Source organism: Loxodonta africana, chromosome 9 (genome assembly GCF_030014295.1).
Source record: "Loxodonta africana isolate mLoxAfr1 chromosome 9, mLoxAfr1.hap2, whole genome shotgun sequence".
Taxonomy (NCBI): Eukaryota; Metazoa; Chordata; class Mammalia; order Proboscidea; family Elephantidae; genus Loxodonta; species Loxodonta africana.
The window spans coordinates 9,475,407-9,498,656 of record NC_087350.1 but is presented as its reverse complement, the minus strand read 5'-3'; the positions used below and the strand labels follow the sequence as shown (position 1 = coordinate 9,498,656).

The 23,250-nt window shown below is 39.4% G+C and overlaps 1 protein-coding gene across 2 annotated transcripts in view; it reads left to right on the top strand.

Moving 5' to 3' along the window:
- The window catches only part of SPTLC1 (serine palmitoyltransferase long chain base subunit 1), a 73,353-nt gene that overhangs the window by 17,669 nt on the left and 32,434 nt on the right, over positions 1 to 23,250 (top strand). Inside the window, exons 4-6 of one of the 2 annotated variants that reach the window (XM_003420433.4) lie at positions 268 to 361; positions 885 to 957; positions 14,529 to 14,661. In XM_003420433.4, coding sequence (XP_003420481.1) covers positions 268 to 361; positions 885 to 957; positions 14,529 to 14,661 — 300 coding nt within the window. The remainder of the gene's footprint in view (positions 1 to 267; positions 362 to 884; positions 958 to 14,528; positions 14,662 to 23,250) is intronic. The other variant, XM_064291043.1, reaches the window with a different exon arrangement.

The following is a 23,250-nucleotide window of genomic DNA, read 5'->3' as shown; positions in this document are numbered from 1 at the left end:
GCTCATTTTTCTTTTTTATTTAAATGGGACAGGATTGCCTATTAAGAATAGAATTAATAGATGGGTAACTGATTTTTAATACACTCTTTTCTAATTTTACTTTTTAAAACTACAAAATAAAAGAGAGAGATCACTATGCAAATAGGGTAGAGTGGCATCACTTCTAGATCATTCCTGAAACCAGGGTAGTGTAATATATGATATGTGTGTGTCCCATATAGTAAGAATGTGTGTTGAACCATACCACTGTTGTCTTTTTATCCCTAGCCCTCCAAGCCACAACATTGTGGTGAATGGAAAAGAATGTATAAACTTTGCCTCATTTAATTTTCTTGGATTGTTAGATAACCCTAGGATAAAGGTGAGTAGCACATAATGCTGAAATGGACAGATAACATTACCAACTTAAACTGGGTATAAAATAAGAGAGAATTGGCAGAATGTCAGAAAGGCCTGTATACATGTTTGCTGTACAGAATCGTAATCTGGGTTTGGGCAGGGGGAGGTGGGAGCTTCTAGTGCAGCATAGTGTTTGGTGAGAGCCAGGGAACACAAGCCAGACCAGTTAAAAGTCTGAGAAATGCATAGGAGATTGCCCCACTTCTTACTGTGATTGTGAGCTATTGAACACTTCTCTATAAAGCCCACAGTGCAAAAAAAGCACAAAGGCATTGGGTTAACCAGGTTTTGAGAATCGAGCTTATACAGCTTTCCCGTATTTTAAGTTGTATATCTAAATCTTTACATCTGTTTTTCTTTAAATCCTGTTAGAATTGTTGTAGTTTTAAGAAAGAAAGAAGCTATGTGGGTTAAAGAATAGAAAATGTCAGTTTTGTACTCTTAAAGATAAACTATTAAAGTATAGTTTTTTTAATTGTATAAAGGCAGCAGCTTTAGCATCTCTAAAAAAGTATGGCGTGGGGGCTTGTGGACCTAGAGGATTTTATGGCACATTTGGTAAGTTTCTCTTGTATTTTTCATACTACTACTTTGGAGAGTTAAGATTTAACTTTACTATTTAAGAACACCTTGGAAAAAATATCTTTAATTAGTTGTGCTGTTAAGCTGGTGCGTGCTATTCGTTTCTAACTTTTTAGATTATTTTGTGGTTTGAAACCATTGTTAGGGGATATGTTGGTGTGGGGTTGAATGTAACTTGTGGAGAGGGGAACTGTAGACACACCTCGGGTTGTGCTGTATCAGGGCAGAAGCTGAGCTGCTGTTGCAGATGCCCAAGAGACAGTGGAGTGAGAAGATTTGTTCCTGTCATGCCTGACAGTTCTCAGGTGAAGGGTCCAGGTGTGGGTGGCTCTGCTTTTCATAATCTTCCAGTGACCTAGTTCTCCCACATTGTTTGAGTATCCCAGGGATACTTTGCATGGGCAAAGCCAGGTGGTAAGTGTGGAGGAACAAAAATACAGGGTTGCAGTATCCTCTTAGGCAGGTAAGATGACGTCGTACATTTCTCCCGCTCCCACTCTATTGGTGAGGACATAATCCCAGCTGTGCTGAGCCACAAAGGAGGGTGGGAAATAACTGGGCAGCCGTGTGCCGGTTAGAAAAGCAAGGACACATTTGGAGGGGGATAAGTTAATAGCTTTTTTTATTTTTGGAAACGGAGTTGAAGGATCATTGACTTTCTTGTGTATGTATGACCCAGGGACAGGCTAATTAAATATTTTTAGAGTGTGTGATATCAAATAATGTGAACTCTTAACTCAGAGTCAACAAAGAAGACCTTGGCATTTTATGGTTATATTTGTTAAGTGTTTATTATTATTCTGAAAATGTCGTTAAACAATTGTTCAAGTGAATATATTACTGGAAATAACATTCTGCTTTAAAAAATGTAGGGGTGTAGAGAAAGTAGAGAAAGGGAAGTATCTTATATCTTCTATTTTCATTTTTATTTCTGGGTCTTTTAGGTTTTTTGTTTTAACAGCTATGACACTTTTATGTCAGGGAGCACCTTTTTTTATTTACTTGTTTGGTGGTTAAATTATTTGTATTGGAAACAGATGAGAAGAGTTAATGCCCGAGACTCCTACAGCTGGAAAGAATCGTAAAGATTTTATGTTCCAACATCCCAACTATACAGGAAGCCCAGAGAAGTTAAGTGACTTACAGTCACACAGCTCATTAATTTCAACACTGAACCTAGAAACCAAGTATCCCTCCTTAGTTCCAGTCTTGGTGGCAAGATCAAAGACTTAGAAGTGCTCAGGTCAAATTCTCTTTTTTTTTTTTTTAAATAGGGTTGGTTGTAACCCAGAGCCCTCATGGCACAGTGGTTACAGCACTCAGCTGCTAACCAAAAGGTCAGTGGATCAAATCCACCAGCCACTTTGCAGGAGAAAGATGTGGCAGTCTTCTTCCCTAAAGACCAAAGCCTTGGAAACCCTATGGGGCAGTTCTACTCTGTCCTTGTCAAGTCGCTATGGGTTGGAATCAACTTGACGGCGGTGGGTTTGGTTTGTTGCAATCTGATCAACAAGGCTATCTTTCTGTGACCTACTTGCCTGGTAAAGAAACTGCTTTCTGAAAAGGTTCTCTTTCTAGAGAGTTTTATTTGTATATGTGACCTTGGTACCAGCTTGTGAGTTAATCTGGGAAGACAGATAGAGATTATTGTTTAATCAGATCATGGGGGGAAAAAGTTTCAAATCTGCAAGACCAGTTTTCCCAAAGCTGTGGAAATGTTAAAATATCCTAGTTGAGTTTCCATTTGAATCACTTGAAATTTAATATGCATAATAGGATGTTAATTGCTTTCAAACATGGGGTCTTTGGATTATAATGTTTTTATTTTTTTATTAACTTTTTCAACTGGGTAATCAGTTCATGATGTAAACTTCAAAATGTATATAGAGGTAGAGAGAAAAGTCTTCTAACTGCTGTTCCTATCCTCTTTCCATTCCCCATCTCACCTCCCAGAAAAGACAGTTACTATCATTAGTTTCTTGTTAATTCTTCCAGAGATCTTTTTTGGCATATGCATACCACTTCCCTATATGTATTTGCTTGCTATTTTTATAAAATGGTAGCATATCATATGCGTTGTTTTGTTTCTTTTGAAGTGAATGTGTTTTAAATTTAAATTGGGTTTGATCTTTCAACTGTCTAAATGGGCCACTAGAGACAGCATAATGAACACACAGTTGTGTGTCAGATTCTCTGTAAACTACCTTATTGGTTGCAGAGTCATCCTTATCCTAAAATCGTGGTTGAAGGTTAAAACAGACTGACAAAAGGAGGCAAGATGACAGCATAGCTGGTTGCATAATCATGCCCCCCTGCAGCAATGTCAGAAGTAGACAACTAAGAAGTGATACAACCAAAGATCTCAGAGTCTCAGACAACAGCTAAAAAGTTGGAAAACCAAAAAGAAGGCAGAATCAAGAGGAAGGTAGAATATATGCAGTGGGAAAGCAGTTTGGCCAGTTGTACACACCTGACTCAGAAGCCCTGCTTATCGCTGCCCTCTTGTGGTAGAGAGGAGAGGAACCTGTGAGCAGAGAGCGAACAGAGGGATCAACGCAGAGAAAACAGACCGAGACAAGGAAATTAAGAAATTGGCTCCGGAACAGAGTGACAGGGTAGGCAGGGCACACACCAGGACCGGGCCAACTTGGGAGAGAGCGGGGCTCAGGTGTAGCGTAGAGTGAAATCCCAGGAATCCTCGGGGAGTGCTGCCTGAGGAGAGTAGTAGGGACTGAGCTATAGGAAATCCCAGACCAGGAACAGGAAGGCTGGAACAAGTACCATGGGGGACGGGAAGAGAAAGTGCAAAAGTGTGGCACGAGTTTGTGCTTCCCTGGCTGGGGTGGTGGGGGAAGTACAACAAAGCGTAATCATCAGGAATTAGCCTCTTGAACACACATCACCCAGGAAGCCCGTCTGCTGGAGATGGCTCCCCAGCCATCCATCAGAGGCTACCCCAGCCATCTATGGTGGGAGCCACCCATAGGCCGAGCTCCCCACCAGCAACAGACTAGCCTGAGGTGGGAATTCTGTCTGGACTCCCGTGGCAAGAACACTGCCCAGGCAGCTCGTGTCCAGCTTGGCTGAACCCTCTACACCCTCCCAACCTAATGTTATACATGTGCCCATCCAACCCAGCACTCCAAGACCAACTGCCCAGATGCTGTGGACATGCTCACCCAAACCTGACCCCACAGGAGCACACGTCACACCCAGAAACCTGAAGCACCCGATCAGGGCCAGCATAACAGCTGTGGTGCTACCTTGGGACTGGCGTCATGCCCAGAGTCCCATACAGACTGGCGCAGTACCTGAGGCACCACCTCTGACCTAAGCAGAGCCAGCATCCTTGACCCTGGTCCTGCACACTGCCTACAGAACCCACCCCTGGTCCAATACAACACCTAGCCATACCACCGACCGGTGCCTTAGTAAGTGGCCTGCCCCAGACCAGTGTAGCTGCCATGCCTCATCCTAGCCCAGCACTGCAGACACTCCCACCCAAGCCCAATACCAAATCACACACACTCTGCCCCAATGCTGGAAGCACCCAGCCACAGAGAAGTGAGCTTGAAATAACACCTGCCAAAATACCTGAGCATGCTGTCCTGGGACAGTTATGGACTAGAACAGGAGACCCTTTGGACCCTGGTAATAGTAATAAGCAAAAAGAGCATTCTAAAGAGAAGGGGAAGAAGCTAAGTTCCTGAACTTCTAAAAAAAACAAATAAGTAAATGAATCTTAATGTCTTATGGGCAACAGACAGTTGTAAGACACATGAAGAAACAGAAAAGGATGGCACACACAAACAAAAAAAGCAAGGGGTCAGAAATAATCCCTGAAGAAAAAACAAACAGAATTGCTCAACAGGTATTTCAAAGTATTAGTCCTAAAAAATGCTTAAAGAGATAAAGCAAGACACGGTCAAAGAGCTAAAGGAAATCAGGAAAACAATACAAGATCAAAAAAAAAAAAGTCAATGGAAAATTAGACATCTTAAAAGAAAAAACTATTAGAAATAGTGGAACTTTTTTTTAAAAATAAAGTAACAAATGAACACCATGGAAGGGCACAGAAGTAGAATTAAAATGACATAAGACAGGACCAGTCAACTCGAAGAGAGGATCTCTGAGATTGCTCAGTTTGAAAAGCAAACAAATAAGAATGAAGAAAAATTAACCCTAAGGGGTATGTGGGAGTCCGTTAAAAGGAGTAATTTATGCTTAATGGAGTTTCCAGACCAAGATGACACAGAGGTAGGCTCAAAAAGAATCATCACATAATCTCAGAAAACTTCCCAAACAACATGAAAGACAGGAATTTTCCCATTCAGAAACTGCAACAAACTCCATACAGGACGAATCCTAAAAGAACCTCATAATCAAACTCTCAAGAACTGAGGACAAGGAGAAAATTTTAAGAGCAGCACAAGGAAAGCAAATTATTGCATACAAGGAGACCCCAGTAAGGTTAAGTGCCAACTTCTCTTCAGAAACTATGCAAGTAAGAAGGCAGTGAGACGACATGTGTAAGGTGCTGAAAGAAAAGAATTGTCAGCCAGAAATAACATATCCAGCAAAATTATTCAAGAACAAGAGTGAAATTAAAACATTCCCAGATAAACAAAAATAAACAGAATTTGTTACTACCAGGCCAGCTTTACAAGAAATACTGAAAGAAGTCCTTCAGAAAGAAAAGTAATGATGCTTAACAACCCCCGAATACATACAACAATAAAATAAATTTAAACTTACATTGCAGGAAAACCGAGACACAAAATTAGAATTGATGTCAACATCAAAATAAAACGGGGGATGATTAGTATAGATGTAAAATTTTGGTATGATGAGGAAGTTAAGGCGGTTTCAAGATGTAACAGGTTGTTTTAAATGTTAAGTGTAATCTTCATGGTAGCCACAAAGAAAGTAAATAAAACTGCTCACCAAAGTAAAGAAGGGGAACAAAAATACTCAGCAATCACAAAAACAATAATTAAAAGGAAAATACAATCTATATTTAAACAGAACTCAGCACTGAAAGTAAAGAAGAACAAAGAAACCACTAATCTCCCCCCAAAAATATAATACAATGGCTGAAGTAAATTCTCTGTTGATAATTACAGTGAACGTAAGTTCATTAAACACTCCAGTCAAGAGACAGAGAGTGACAGAACGGATAAGGAAACATGACCCATCCATATATTGTCTACAAAAAACACACCTTAGACACAAAGACATAAATTGATTAAAAGTGAAAGGTTGGAAAAAAAATTCCAAGCAAACAGTAACCAAAAGAGAGATGGCATGGTAGTAGTAATACCTGACAAAGTAGACTTTAAGTCAGAATCCACTATAAGAGACAAAGAGGACACTATATAATGGTAAAAGGGTCAGTTCACCAAGAAAATTTAACAGTTATATAGATATCTATGCACCTAACAGAGCCCCAAAATTTATAAAGCAAATTCTGACAGAATTAGAGAAATAGATCCGCAGTAATTGTAGGAGACTTTAATACACCGCTTTTAATGATGGATCAAAAAACTGGAAAGAAAAACATGATTTGAATAACACTGTTAACCAATTGGCAATCTTATAAAATTTTTTGAGATTTCATTCTCCAGAAGGAAATCTCAAAAAATTTTATAAGATTGCAATTATACAAAGAATGTTATCTGACCATAGAGGAAAGAAGCTAGAAATCAGTAACAGGAAAAATAAGAAAAAATACCTGTAAATTAAATAACACACAACTTAAAAAAAAAAAAAAGCCTATAGAAGAAATCAAAAGTGAAATTAAAAAAATATTTAGAATCAAATAAAAATGAAAACAATATACAAATTTTTGGTATGCAGTAAAAGCAGTGTTCAGAGGGAAACTCATAGCAATAAATGCCTACATTAAAAAGAAGAAAAATCCCAAATAGTTTAACTGTACAACTTGAGGAAATAGAAAAGGAAGAGCAAAAGAAGATCAAAGGTACCAGAAGAAAGAAATAATAAAGATCAGAGCAGAAATGAATGAAATTAAGAGTAGAAAAACAGAAAAAAAGGATTAACAGACAGGAAGTTGGTTCTTTGAATCAATAAAATAGACAAACCACAGGCTAGACTGACATGAAAAAAGTGAGAAGATGCAAATAGCCAAAATAAAAAATGAAATGGGAGACATTACAACCGATCCAACTAAGATAAAAAGGTCATAACAGACTATGAAAAAACTGTACTCCAACAAACTTGAAAACTTAGGTGAAATGAACAAATTCCTAGAAACACATAACCTACCTAACCTAACGCAAATAGAGGTAGAAAATCTAAACAGATTGTAAAAATGGTGTCAGGGTCATATGATCTCCTCTGATTTCATGAGATAGAGGAGAGAATCACCATCAGCATCAGCCCAAGGCTGATTGGTATGTGGCGGAGGTCAAACATGCCTCCTCTCTCCAACCTTTCTACCAATTCTGACACTAGCTGTTCCTTCCACAGCACACTCTACTTCTCTGCTGGATTCTATAATTCATTGCGATGGCCACAGATTTCTCACAGACCATACTCATGATTATGGGGTTTGTTAGGGAAGTAACAGTTATAATTCAGGATCAGAAATGACTCAGGATACAGTCCTTCAGTCAGAACAGCTCCTCAGCCATACCTGCAGGCAGGCCTCTCCTTGGCCCCTGAGCCCCTTGGGCTGGCCTCTGTCCTGCTTGGACAAGTGCTTCAAAGCTGTTTAGCTCCCTGATAAGTGTTCAGAGGCACCCCAGTCTATCAGGAAGTCTCCTGCCCAAAGGCACTCAGCTCTTTCGCTCTATGGGTCAGCAATCCTACTGTAACCACCTTGCTCTGTGGGCTGGAGAGCCCTCCATGTCATCTCGTGCTGGCCTCCTGGTTCTCCTGCTGCTGTTTGTCACCGTCTTGCACCATCTCTGATCTTATAGCTCTCTCTGTCTCCTGGGTCTAGGACGTTCTCAGTATAGGGACCCCAGGTCCAAAGGATGCACTCCACTCATGGCTTTTGTTCTTGGTGGTAGTGAGGTCTCCCACTGTCTGGGATTGGCTCTCTTTTAAGCGTAGCAGGATTAAACTGACCAATTCCCTCGTTAGGGTTCTATACACCTTATTTGCATGACTCTACCCTTGGAGGGTTCCAGTACCTTATTTGTGTTATCAGCAAGCTGTCCAATCCCCTTGGTGGGCCTCAAGTACCTTATTTGCATAGTCCCACCCAATCATTGTATGGGGTTTACAAAGACTGTGGCTAAAAGGACCATATGAAGCAATCTGCTGCACAGTACAGACCCATAACAAGAGAAAATACTGAATCAGTCATCAAAACTTCCCAACAAGAAAAGCCCTGGACCAGATGGCTTTGCTGGGGAATTTTACCAAACATTCAGAGAAGAATTGGTATCAACCCTACTCAGACTCTTTCAAACATAGAAGAAGAAAGAGTACTTCCTAATGCATCCTGTGAGGCCAGCATTACCCTGATACCAAAGATATCAGAAAAGAAAATTACAGACCAATATCTCTCATGAATATAGATGCAAAAATGCTCAACAAAATTCTAGTGAAAGAATTACATACGATGACCAAATGGGATTTATTCCAGTTATTCGAGGATGATGCAACATTAGAAAATCAGTCTGTGTGATAGACCAGAAAGGTAAAAAACCACATGATCATCTCAATAGATGCACAAAAGCAATTTGATAAAATCCAACACCCAGTCCTGGTAAGAGCTCTCAGCAATATAAATATGGAAGGAAAATTCCTTAACATGATGAAGGGTATATATGAAAAACCAACTGCCAGCATTATACTCGGTGGAGAAAGACTGAGAGCCTTCACCCTGAGAATAGGAACGAGACAAGGATGCCCACTATCAACTTCTATTCAATATTGTACTAGAAGTCCTAGCCAGAGCAGTAAGGCATGAAAAAGAAATAAAGAATGTTGAAAAGAAAGAAGTAAAACTATCTCTATTTGCAGATGACATATCCAGTACATAGAAAACCCCAAAGATTCCACAGGAAAGCTACTGGAACTAATAGATGAATTCATTGATATTGTAAGGTCTGAAGTCAACACAAAAATTCACTGAGTTTCTTTACACCAACAAAGATAAATCTGAAAAGGAAATCAAGAAAACAATACCATTTTACAATAGAACCTGAGAAAGTAAAATACCTAGGAGTAATCCTAACCAAGGATGTAAAGGACTTATACAATGAAAACTATAAAACACTGCTGCAAGAGACTAAGACCTATATAAATGGAAGGACATTCCGTGCTCATAGATTGGAAGACATAATATTGTGAGAATGTCAGTACTCCAAAGGAATCCATAGATACAGTACAACCCCTATCAAAATCCTACCAGCATTACTGAAATGGAAAAAACTAACCACCAACTTTATGGAATAGAGAAAGGCCCCAAAAGGAATCTTGAAGAACAAAGTAGGAAGCCTCACACTTCCTGATTTCAAAACATATTCTATAGCTACAGAAATCAAAACAGCCTGGTACTGGTTAAACAATGGACGCCCAGACCAAGGGAGTAAAATTGAAAATCCAGAAAAAATCCATCCATCTGTGGATACCTGATTTTCCACAAGAGGTCAAAGTCCATACAGTGGAGAGGAAACGGTCTCTTCAACAAAATGGTGCTGGCAAATTTGGATATCCACATGCAGAAAAATGACACAGGATACATACCTCACACAATACACAAACACTAACTCAAAGTGGGATCAAGGACCTAAATGTTAAAGCTAAGGGAATAAAGTTCTTGGAAGAAAACATAGGGGCAAAAGTATGGAACCTCATTTTTTTAAATGATAGATTATCAAATACAACTACCAATGCAGGAACAGCAGAAGACAAATTAGATAACTGGGACTTCATAAAAATTAAATACACTTATCAAAAGACTTTATCAAAAGAATAAAGAGACAGCCTACAGTCTGAGAAACAATCTTCAGAACACTAATCGATAAGGGTCTACTATCTAACATATAGAGATATTTCTACAGCTTAACAACAAAAGGACAAATAATCCAGTCAAAAAATGGGCAAAGGATATGAATAGACAGTTTACCAAAGAGGGCATTGAATCGGGCAACAAATACATGAAAAGGCGTTCACTGTCATTAGCCATTAAAAAACCCACTGCTGTCGAGTTGAGAGATGCAAATCAAAACTACAATGAGATACCACCTGCTAAAATGGCACTGAACACTATGTGTAGAAATTGTTAAAGGGGAAACTGTTTCTATGTGTACTTTCACTAAAACTACAATATTTTAACAAAAAGTCTGTAGCATCTTGCAAGTTAATTTGCATTGTTACAGTTTTATAACAGGACAGCAAAAAACTTAGATATAATGTTTTCTTCAGTTCTTGGTTGTTCTGGTAAACTTTCCCCTTTCCTTCTTAGCAGTTGCCCGTGTTTACTTGTGATCTTTTTCCCTTTCTTTATATGTACATTGAACATACTGTACATCTTGGTTTTCCAACAGGATTTTTTTGTTGTTACTTTTGCTGGAAGTACTGGCTTGAATAATTGTAGCTATAGTAAGATACCTTGAAATTTTATAAAGTTTCATTTGCTAAAATCAGAGAAGCTACTTGAGGTCAGCTAAGGCAAAGAGATCTCCAAAATACTCTGCACAATTATTCTAAATATGTAGGTTACATTTGACCTTTGCACTGAACGATAAGCAGACATGAGAACCCCTTTGCTTCTGTATTCTTGAAGAGTTTAGTTGGAGGTTTAGAGTCTCTTTCTCTGGGCCCCCAAAGGGTTGCTTTTAATCTTGTCCCATTTGATTTCTCCTGGAAATATTACATTCAGGTATCTGTTTTCAAATCCCACTCCCTCTTTAAGCTCTTTTCTTAACTTTTTAGATAATGAATGTAAATCATTTATTATAAAAGTAAATTTCCTTAATAAAGCATTTTCTTTTTACTTCACAGCAACATAAGATAGATGGCTAATTCAGAAAAAGAGAATTGAGGAACAGATGAGTTAAAATTCCTCTAATTTCTTGGGCTAAATGTTGTCTCGTTCCACCACCCCCCCCACCCCCACCCCCACCCCCACCCCCCCACCCCCCCCCCCCCCGCCGCCCCGCAAGCTCTTAAACACCTGGGAGGTAGAATTAAACAAATTCTTAAAATAATCTTTTAAGGACTATTGGAGCAGAATTTTTTTCACATTCTTATTTTATGGAAACCCTGGTGGCGTAGTCATTAAGTGCTATGGCTGCTAAGCAAAAGGTCAGCAGATCGAATCCACCAGGCGCTCCTTGGAAGCTCTGTCTTATTTTACTGTTTTCATATGTATTTTAGAACTGAACAAATTTTTATTAGGTTGTGGGGCCTTTCTTTCCTTTTTAAGGCTGGGATCCTTGTGCATTTGTGATTGTTATTGAACTTTTTGTTTGTTTAATTTTTAATACATTGTCTTAGTTTCTGTGTCTGCCATAATACATTATCACAAAGTGGATAGCTTAAAACAATGGAATTTATTCCTTTTCAGCTCTGGAGGCAAGAAGTCTGAAATCAATGTGTGGGCAGAGCCATGATCCCTCTGAAGGCTCTGGTGGTGGGCAGCAATCCTTGTTGTTCCTTGGCTTTAGATGCATCACACCTCTGGCCTTCTCTTCTCATGGCCATCTTCTCCTGTGTGTCTCTGTGTCTCCAGGTTTCCCTCTCCTTATAAGAAATCAGTCATTAGAATTAAGGTCCATCCTAATCCAGTATGATCTCGCCTTAATTTGATTACATCTACAAAGACCCTGTTTCTAAATAAAGTGACATTCACAGATCCTGGGTATCCGTGAATTCGGGGGTGGGGGGGGTAGGGGGACACTATTCAACCCATTACAACATTCAAATCTTGTTTACCTGTTGTTTGTCCTTGGTGTACCAGGATCTGCTTTGCATATGTATTGCCTAGTAGACTCTGATCTTGAACTTAAATTAGATCAAGATAATTAGGGCCATGTTTTTATGGTGAGAGTAATGGATATTTAATTGTATTCTAGAACCAATCGTAAAGAGTTGTTAATTTGTTTACTTGTTAGTATTTTCTTTCTGTGTTATATAAACCATGATTGCATAATATAGTAGGAAGAACATTTGACCATACAGTTCCTAGATCTGCCGCTTCTTCCTGCCAGTCATGGGACCTTAGCATGAGCCTCAGTTTCTCAGGTTTAGAACAACTTAGAACATTTGGGTAAGAATCACAAAAGAGACCAGCGCTGCCTCAGACCGGATATTTAAGAGCTAGCTAAGTACCCTTTCGGTACCATTTTGATCAACTGGGAAACATCTTTCTAAACTCTGTGTCGTGGGTGTAATCGAAGTATCACTTCTACAAAATGACTACATATGATCAATAACGAAAACCAGATGATACTTCCTGTGTTGTTTGTTTTTTTTTTTGGTATCATGACAGATTAAGCTTGCATACACTGTAATTTATAAATGGTTCAAAGAACCATGTTTAATTTTTATCATTACTTGATTGGGATGGGGTAAATTGTCCATTTTAACAATTCTAGAACATCCTTTCAGAAGTCTGCAAGTAAACTGGGCCTCAGTTTATTTTATTTTCTGGATATCACAAAGTTTTCCAGTTCCTCACCATACCTTGCCATCAAATTAGGGGTTTGAATCATCTGTCCTAGCTCCTGCTCAGCAGCTGCTTCCCTCACCCTGCCTTGGTTTCACAACCAAGTGTTGTCTTTAGTCAGAAATTACTCTGGGTGCATTCTAGTTCTGAGGGCAGGCAGGACCCGAAGCACTCAGACTGGTTAGACTAGTGGCTCAGCTTTGCCTTCTGCCTGCCCTCCGGACTTCTCCTCCACGGGGAAAGAGTGATCATAGCTGTGTGGTGTCCCTATTTTACTTGTATCGCTTTGTCAAGCCCCGATTCAGGGCTTGTCAGAGTAACTGGTCTGTATTTGGTATACCTAAATGCTTGATTAATAAGTAAATTAACTGAAAATTTGATCACTCTTCCAACCTAATTGCTTTTAGAATATAGTTCTTTGTGAGTTATAACTTTGATAATTCTGAATTTTTTCCTTTTACTAGTTAAAAAGCACCACAGTAAGATTAGCATGTGTCTGATAAATCAGTGAGTGGGTTTACACATTTTTCACATTTGGTTCAGATATGCTAAGAGATTGCTTGTTTCCTATAGTGAAGCTAATGTTACTTACCTGTCTGTCCCAGGAAAGCAGTAGGGAAACTTAAACCTTACACCTGACAGTTAACTGTATCTCTGCCCCTTACAGTGTAATTATGTAGTCCACCCAAAGTCCAGCTTTGTACCCAAGCTGGTTTAAGTCCTCTCTGTTATGTATCTCAGTCCTTTGAGACCTGTCCCTCCTCCTCCTCCCCAAGATGACCTCTGGGCGTGGGACGGGTGTGTCCAGTGCAGCTGTAGGTAGTGAGTTCTGCATTGTCCCTGGTCTCAACAGCAGAGGAGCAGTGCTGTTTGTTCCCTGGAGTGAGAGCTGGGGCTGAGGTGCAGCGGGTGCTCTCTGGCCTTTTGGAGCAGTGCCCCTACCCCTGGGGCCCCTGTGTCTGGACCCGAGGGCTCTGCCAGTTCATAGGCCCTTTCTGCCTCCCCCCAGCTTGGGAATGTCTGGATCCCCTGCCACCACCTGGACTTCCTGTTTCCCCTTTTCCTCACAATTCCTCAGGGCTAAAGGGGCCTGGTGTCATTCTTCCCATTTCAGATTCTGAGTTCTCCTTGCACAGGGCACATGGAAAATCCGTTATCTTTCCTACTGTGGTAAGAGAGCTAAAGGAATTTTTTAAATCCTTTTCTCTCCTTGATAGTGCCTCATTTTAAGGCCACTTTTAGACTTTAAGGTTCATTGGCAGCCATTGGCCTGTTTATCCTAGTTATCACTAGCCTCTGTTCCAGGGCCTCATGGCTTAGCCAGGGGGGTGAAAGGGTAAACCATGACTGAAGAGGAAAATAAAAATGTATCAGATTAGTAATTACAGATTTATCCTCACTATTATATCGGTATTCTTCTGAAGTTCCTTCTGTAACAGGGCTGTATTTCTTTTTGTACTATTAATTTAAATCCCCCAGTACACTTAGAAAGAAATGCAGACAGAAACCCAGTTCTACAGAGTGCTGGCAGGTGCTGCAGCTAAAGACTGAAACAGACTGTTAGAGGATTGACCTCTAAAGCGCAAAGCAAGTGTCACTGTCTCCATGTAGAATATATGGGTGTTTTTGTTTGTTTTTTAATTAACCACTTTTTTTCCCTCATATTAAAAGCTGGTTGACAGCTTTCTTAGCACCTAGTTTGCTGACATCAGTCAGTTCATATGTTTTAGAAGTAGTTTGGATCCCAAATTATTTTTAATAGATTTTATATAATTTATGATTTAAAAGCAATTTTTGATCATAAGGTGAAAGTATTAACAAGTAAACTTTCTTTGTTCTTTAGTGGGGGGGAAAGAATTATAAGACAATTTAACTGTGTAACATTTTCCCATTGAAATAGATGTGCATTTGGATTTGGAAGACCGCCTGGCAAAATTTATGAAGACAGAAGAGGCCATTTTATACTCGTATGGATTTGCCACAATTGCCAGTGCTATTCCTGCCTACTCGAAGAGGGGGGACATTGTGTTTGTGTAAGTAACCTTTACCTGAATTTCCAATCAAAATTCCTTTGGAAATAATATTGACCCTCTTAGAGAATTCCTTTACTAGAGGTTAATGTAGTTACCTAGTGCTGCTGTAACAGAAATACCACAAGTGGGTGGCTTTAACAAACAGATTTCTTTTCTCGTGGTTTAGGAAGCCAGAAGTCTGAATTCAGGGCACTGGCTCTAGGGGAAGGTGTTCTGTTTCTGTCAGCTCTGAAGGAAGGTTCTTGTCTCTTCTGAGCTTCTGCTTCTGGGTGATCTTCTTGTGTCTTGGCATCTTTCTTCCCTTATCTCTGCTCTTGTAGCTTGCCTGTTTGATCTCTTTTACATCTCCGAAGAGATTGATTTAAGACACAATCTGCACTGATCCTTTCTCATTAACATAACAAAGACAACCCATTCCCAAATAGAATTATAGCCACAGGTATAGATGTTAGGATTTACGACACATATTTTGGGGGGACACAATTCAAGTCTGTAACAAGGTTATCTGCGACAAGCAATATTGATTTTTTTCCAATAACTATGTAGTTGTACCAGCCAAGTAATCCTACAAAATCTGTGAGACCTTTATTAAATGAATGCTTAAAGGTGTTAGTACTCAGTTGGCTGCCATTGTTATTTAATTTGTTGGTGTCTAGAAGGCCATACCACCCATCCCTGTGCAGTTCCATCAGTCTGGAGAAGGTCTTAGAGCCAGACAGTTTGGTGCCTGTGAGCCCATGGTCGCACCTCACACAGGCATTCACAATACCTGGCAAAGTCACTGCACTTCTCCAACTCTCCTCTTCTCAGACGTCTGCCCTCTGCTCATCTGGCTTTATACCCTATTGAAAAAATGGAAGCCATGAGTTGGGAACTCCTTTAACTTCCCACAACCCAATCTGCAAATGTTCTCTATCTGCACTGGATGTCCGATACTGCTGTTGACTATGAAGGACAAGAGCCAAGAGTAGCGTGGATCACAGGCAGCTGGTGACACCATTCACAAGCATCCACCACTCCAGTTCAAGCTACTGTCATCTTTTGAGTGACCCTTTTAAGTTTAGGTCTCCTGAAATTTACTGGTGCTTCCTCCTTTCCTTTTTTAACACCATAGCCAGAGTAATCTTTTTTAAGAATATAAAGAATATAAAACATAATGTCACAGCTTCCATTGATCCTAAAATAAAAACCCATGTCCTCACTATGATCCTTTGTATTCCGGACTACCTTTTCAGGCTCACCTTGACCATTTTCCCTCAGATGGTTGTGTTGCAGCCTCACCAGCCTTATGTTAGTATATATCCTCCCACCTCAGGCCCTTTGCACATGCTAGTCCCTTTGCCTAGAATGTTGTCCCTCCTCTCATCTCCTCCTTCAGATTCCTACACATAGGTCACCTCCACAGAGAAGCTTTCCCCAACTTCTCAAACCAGGTCAGGATTCCTTGCTGTTCGTGGAGAAAATCTTACAGAGAGGTTGGTATCCTTGTGAATTTCTGACCACAAAGGCAGTTACGCTACTTGGCAGAGTCACTCTGCTTCTCAGGCCACACACATTCCTGGCTCTTCGCTCCGCTTGCCTCACACTATGCTTTTCTTTTATAGCCTTTACAACAGTTTATAATTTTATATTTCTGTGATTATTTCCTTCTGTTTCCTGTTGGAAGTCCGTTGCTTAGGATAGCACTTACCATTCAGTTGTTGCTGTGTGCTGTCGAGCTGAATCCAACTCACACTGATCCTCTAGGACAGTGTAGGATTGCCCCGTAGGGTTTCCTAGGCTGTCGTCTTTCTAAGAGCAGGTTGCCAGGTCTTTTATTCCATGGAGATGCTGGAGAGTTCGAACCACAGACATGTGATATACAAATATTTTCTCCCACTCTGTAACTTGTCTTTTCATCCTCTTAATAGAGTCTAAGGAAAAGAAAAGGTTTTTTTGTTTTTTTGGATGAAGTACAGTTTATCAGTTTTTCCTTTTGTACATCATGCTTTTGGTGTCAAGTCTAAGAAGTCTTTGCCTAGCCTTAAATCTGGAAAAGTTTCTCTGTTTTTTTCCTAAAAGTTTTTATAGTTTTACATTTTACATTTAAATCCATGATCCATTTTGAGTTAATTTTTGTATACGTTTTGAGACTCGTCAAAGTTTATTTTTTTGCCTGTGGATGTTCATTTTCTCCAGCACCTTTTGTTCAAAAGGCTCACTTTCTTCCATTGGATTGCTTTTGTACTTTGTCAAAAATGAGTTTGGCTTATTTGTGTAGGTTTATATTGTTGTCGTTGTTAGCTGCCATTGAGTTGGCTCTGTCTCACAGTGACCCTGTGTACACAGAATGAAACACTGCCCGGTCCTGTGCCATCCTCACAATCCCTATGTTTGAACCCATTGTTGCAGCCACTGTGTCAGTCCATCGCATTGAGGGTCTTCCTCTTTTTCACTGAGCCTCTACCAAGCATGATGTCCTTCTCCAGGGACTGGTCCCTCCTGATAACATGTCCAAAGTACAGGAGATGAAGTCTCACCATCTTTGCTCCTAAGGAGCATTTTTGCTGTCCTTCCTCCAAGACAGATTTGTTCATTCTTCTGACAGTTGATGGTATATTCAGTATTCTCCACCAACATCATAATTCAGAGGCATCAATTCTTCTTAGTCTCCCTTATTCATTGTCCAGCTTTCACATGCATATGAGGCAATTGAAAATACCATGGCTTGAATCAAGCACACATTAGCCCACAAAGTGACATCTTTGCTTTTCAACACTTTAAAGAAGTCTTTTGCAGATTTGCCCGATGCAGTATGTTTTCCTGACTACTGCTTCCACAGGCATTGATTGTGGATCCAAGTATGATGAAGTCCTTGACAACTTCGGTCTTTTCTCCATTTATCATAATGTTGCTTATTGGTCCAGTTGTGAGGATTTTTGTTTTCTTTATGTTGAGGTGTAATCCATGCTGAAGGCTGTGGTCTTTGATCTTCATCAGTAAGTGCTTCAAGTCCTCTTCACGTTCAGCAGGCAAAGTTGTGTCATCTGCATAATGCAGGTTGTTAATGAGTCTTCCTCCAATCCTGATGCCATGTTCTTCTTCATACAGCCCAGCTTCTCGAATTATTTGCTCAGCATATATACTGTTTCCTTTATCAACATGTCTGTCCCTCTGCCAGTACATGTAATATTGATTACTGTAATTATATATATAAGAAGTCTTGAAATCAGGTAGAATGATTTTTCCCATATTATTACTGTTTTTCAAAATGGTTTTAGTTCCTTTGCCTTTCCATATGAACTTTAAAATAATCTTGTGTGTATCTATAAAAAGATGTTGCTGAGATTTTGGTAGGAATTGCCTTAAAACTGTATATTAATTTGGGGAAAATTGACATCTTTTCTACGCTGAGTTTTCTAATCCATGAACAAGGTATTATGTCTCTTTGTTTAGATCTTTCTTGTTTTCTTTCATCAGTATATTTTGGTTTTTAGCTTACAAGTCCTCTACGTATTTCGTTAGACTTATATTTAACGTTTTTTTGAATGATTGTAAATGGTATTGTATTTTTTAGTTTTGGTGTCCACATGTTGTTCATTGTTAGTACAGAGAAGTACAATTGATTTTTGTATGTTGATCTTGTATCCCGTGGCCTTACTGAATTCACTTGCTTGTTCTAGGAGATTTTTTTTTTTTCTTGTTTTTTTAAAGATAAGATTTTCTACATGGACAGTCATACCATCTGCAAGTAGGCATAGATGTATTTCTTCTTTTCCAACCGGTATGCCTTCTATTTCCTTTTCTTGCCTCACTGCACTGGCTAAAACTGCCAAGATTATGTGGAATAGGAGTAGTTAGAGCAGATATCCTGGCCTATTTCTGATCACAGGAGAAAAGCATTCAGTCTTTTACCATTCTGTGTAACGTTAGCTGTAGGTTTTTTGTAGATACCCTTCGTCAGGTTAAGGATATTCACCCCCATTCCTGTGTTTCTTAAGAGTTTTTAATCACAAATGGGTGTTGAATTTTTTTAAATGGTTTTTCTGCATCAATTGACATGATTGTATGGTTTTTATTTTTTAGTCTGTTAATATGATGGATTATGTTGATTGATTTTCTAATATTTAACCGGTCTTAGATCACTGGAATAAACCTCACTTGGTCATGGGGTTTATATATTGCTTAATTCTGCTTGCTGATATTTTCTTAAGGATTTTCATGTCTGTATTCGTGAGGGATATTGTTCTCTTTTTGCACTTTTTTGATTTTGGTATCAACTTAATACTAGTTTTATAAAATGAATTGGAAAGTATTCCATCCTCTTCTGTTTTCTGAAGGAGATTATATAGAATTGTTCATTTTGTAAACATTTCTCCAGTGAAACTATCTAGGTCTGGAGCTTTCTTTTTTAGAAGTATTTTAATTATGAATTCAGTTTCTGTGGAATAGTTACAGGGCTATTCAAATTTGTTTCATGTTAGGTAAGTTGAGGTAGTTTGTGTTTTTCAAGGAATTGGTCCATTTCTCCTGAGTTGTCAAATTAAATAGACTTGTTCCTAGTATTTCCTTATTCTTCTGATGTCTGCAGAGTCTAACGATGTTCACTGTTTCATTACTGATATGGTAATTTGTGTCTTTTTTTTCTTTGTTACTCTGGCTAGAGGTTTGTTAATTTTATTGATCTTTTCAAAGAATCAGCTCTGTTTCATTGATACTTCTCTGTTGTATTTTTATTTTCAATTTCATCGATTTCTGCTATTTATTATTTTCGCCTTCTGCTTATTTACGGTTTATTTTGGTCCCCACCCCCTTCCCCCACCCCAGCTCTTGAGGTGGGAGCTTAGAATATTGATTTGGGGCTTTTCCTGTTTTTAACATATGCATTTAGTGCTAAGTATGTGTTTAATGCTAAGAATCTCCTTCTCGACCCCGGTGGTTATGGCCCCCAGACCTTCTGTTGGCCTGGGACAGGAACCATTCCTGAAGCCAGCTCTTCAGACAGGGATTGGACTGGATGGTGGGTTGGAGAGGGATGCTGGTGAGGAGTGAGCTTCTTGGATTGGGTGGACACTTGAGACTATGTTGGCATCTCCTGCCTGGAGGGGAGATGGGGGGGTGGGGGGGGTTGGAGGCTGGCGAAATGGACACAGGAAGAGAGGGTGGAGGGAGAGAGCAGGCTGTCTCATTGCGGGGAGAGTAGTTGGGAGTATGTAGCAGGGTGTATGTGGGTTTTTGTGTGGGAGACTGACTTGATTTGTGGACTTTAACTTGAAGCACAATAAAGATTATTTAAAAAAAAAAAAATCTCCTCCTCAGCACTGCGTTAGCTGTGTCCCACATATTGCAAGATATTGTATTTTCATTTTCATTCAGTTCATTGTATTTTTTATTTGCCTTTAGACTTTCTCTTTGACCCGTGGATTACATAGAAGTGTGTTGTTTAGTTTCCAAGTGTTCGGAGACTTTCAGTTTGTTGTGGCTTGTTTTATAGCCCGTGGTGTGGTCTGTCTTGGTTTATGTTCCATGGATACTTAAAGAAAATGTGTATTCTGCTGTCAGCGAGTGGAGTGTTTTATAGGTGTTGCTCACATATTGTTCGTCAGTGATGTTGCCGAGTTCTTCTGTGTCCTTGCTTATTTTCTGTCTAGTTGTTCTATCAGCTGTTGAGAGAGGTGGTGAAGTCTCCAACTGTTGTTACAGATTTGTCTGTTTCTCCTTTCAGTTTTATAAGTTTTTGCTTCATATATTTTGAAGCTCTGTTATTTCGTGCATACACATTTGGGAAGATTGCTAAGTTTTCTTGGTGGATTGACCCATTCATCATTATCTAATGCCCGCTTCTGTCTCTGGTAATTTTCTTTGCCCTGAAGTTAACTTACCCGAAATTAATACAGGCACTAGAGTCCCTGGAAAACCCTGGTGGCATAGTGGTTAAGTGCTACGGCTGCTAATCAAAAGGTCGGCAGTTGGAATCCACCAGCCGCTCCTTGGAAACTCTGTGGGGCCATTCTACTCTGGTCTGTAGGATCGCTATGAGTCGGAATCAACTTGATGCCAATGGGTTTGGTTATTTTTGGTTTTGGAGTCCCTGAGTGGTGTAAACGGATAATGCCCTTGGCTGCTAACAGAAAGGTTAGAGGTTCAAGTCTACCCAGAAGCACCAGAGAAAAAAGGCCTGGCAATCTACTTCCCAGAAAATCAGCCATTGAAAACCTTTTGCAGTACTGTTCTCTTGACACACACATAGTGTTGCCATGAGTTGGAGCCAATTCAATGGCAACTTGTTGGTCAGTATAGCCACTCCTGCTTTCCTTTGATTAATGTATGCTTGGTACATGTTCTCTCATCCTTTTACTTTCAGCCTACCTATAATATATATTATATTTGAAGTGAGTTTCTTATAGACAGCATATAGTTGAATTGTATTAATTCACTCAGGCTCTGTCTTTAACCCTTTCATGACCCAGTTGTTTTTTTCTTTTAATTTTTTGTTAATACTGTTTTCAGTAATGGAGGGCATGCTTAATCATTCAGTGTATCTGAATTTCGGTAGATAAAATGGTTTTTGTTTTATGCCTCATTCCACAAATGGTACCCTCAGAGTCCAAAGGTACATATGTGTCCCAAATAAAATGTTTCAAAATTCATGTTTTTCCTATGAAAAATTCAGTGATTCAGTATCAACTCGTACAATACCCTGTAAAAACAGTAGTTTGTGGTGCACACCTGTTTTTTCCATTGCAAACTGTTATATAGGGCCCCACCTGCCCTCAACATATATTATCAGTGGGACAGTAACTTCCCAATGAACCCCACAGGAACCAAAAGTAAGTGGTAGGTATATATACTGCCGGTCCTGAAAGGGTTAAATTGAATAATTTAGTTTATTTACATTTATTATAATCATTGATGTATTAGGGTTTAAGCCTGTTGTTTTATTTTTTGTTTTCTGTTTGTTCTGCCTTATTGTTTCTGTTTTCTTTTTTCTGCCCTTCTGTGGGTTACTTGAAGAAATTCTAGAATTTTCTTTTATATATATAGTGCTTTTGAGTGTTTCTCTTTGTATAGCTTTTTGAAACATTGCTCTAAGTACTACCTTATATATACATAAGTTATCATAGTTTACTGGTACTAGTTCAAGTGAAATAGAGAAACCTTTTCCTTTCTTTACATCCTTTTTTGCCCTCTTTTGTAATCATATTGTTTTAAATATTTCCACTATTTACATTGCGGAACATATCAAACTGTTGTAGGGAAGAAAAGTCTATTGTGTTTGTCCATATTTTTCCTTGTGTGTTCATGCTTCCTAAAACTGCAATAATCCTTCTATTGTGCTTTTTTTTTTTCTTTTTTTCCTTTTTGGGGGAGCTGGGATCGTTTATTTTCTTTTTAGAGAACTTCCTTTAGCCTTCTTTTTAGAATAGGTTTGCTAGTGACAGATTCTCTTAGTTTTTCCTCAACTGAGAATGTCTTGATTTCCCCTTTATTCCCGAAGGATATTTTTGCTAAGTATAGTATTCTTGGAGGCACTGGGTGGTATAAACAGTTGTGCGCTCAACTACCAGCCAGAAGGTTGGCACTTTGAATCCTCCCAGAAGCACCTTGGAAGACACACCCATTGCCATCGAGTCAATTCTGACTCATAGTGACCCTACAGGACGGAGTAGAACTGCTCCATAGGATTTCCTAGCCTGTAATTTTTACGGCCACCACTCATCTGTCTATTGTACTGTAGTGGCTTGCATGTAGCTATGATGCTGGAAGCTGTGCTACCGGTATTTCAGTACCAGCAGGATCGCCCTTGAAAGACAGGTTTAAGCAGAGCTTCCAGTCTAAGATGGACTAGGAAGAAGGACCTGGTGGTCTCCTTCTGGAAACATTAGCCGATGAAAACCTTCTGTACAACAGTGGAACATTGTCTACTATAGTAGCGGAAGGCGAACCCCTCAGGTCAGAAGACACTCAGAATACAACTGGGGAAGAGCTGCCTCCTCACAGTAGAGTCAACCTTGATGACGTGGACAGAGTAAGCTTTTTCTTTTTTTCTGCTGATGTGGCATGACTCAAAATGAGAATAAATAGCTGCAAACATCCGTTAATAATCAGAACATGGAATGTACAAAATATGAATCTCGGAAAATTGGAAATTGTCAAAAATGAAGTGGAATGCTTCGGTATAAATATCCTAGATATTAGTAAGCTGAAATGAACTGGTATTGGCCATTTTGAGTCGGAAGATCAGTCCTAACATACAGTGCTGTCAGTGATAGAATAATATCCATACACCTACAAGGAAAACCAGTTAATATGACTATTATTCAAATTTACGCACGAACCATTAGTGCCGAAGATGAAGAAACTGAAGATTTTTACCAACCTTTCCAGTCTGAAATTGATGAAACATGTAATCAAGATGCATTGATAGTTACTGGTGTTTGGAATGCAAAAGTCGGAAACAGGAAGAATCAGTAGTTGAAAAATACGGCATCGGTGATAGAAATGATGCCAAAGACCACATGATAGAATTTTGCAAGACTCCTATTCATTGCAAATATCTTTTTTCAACAACATAAACAGTGGCTGTACACATGGATCTCGCCAGATGGA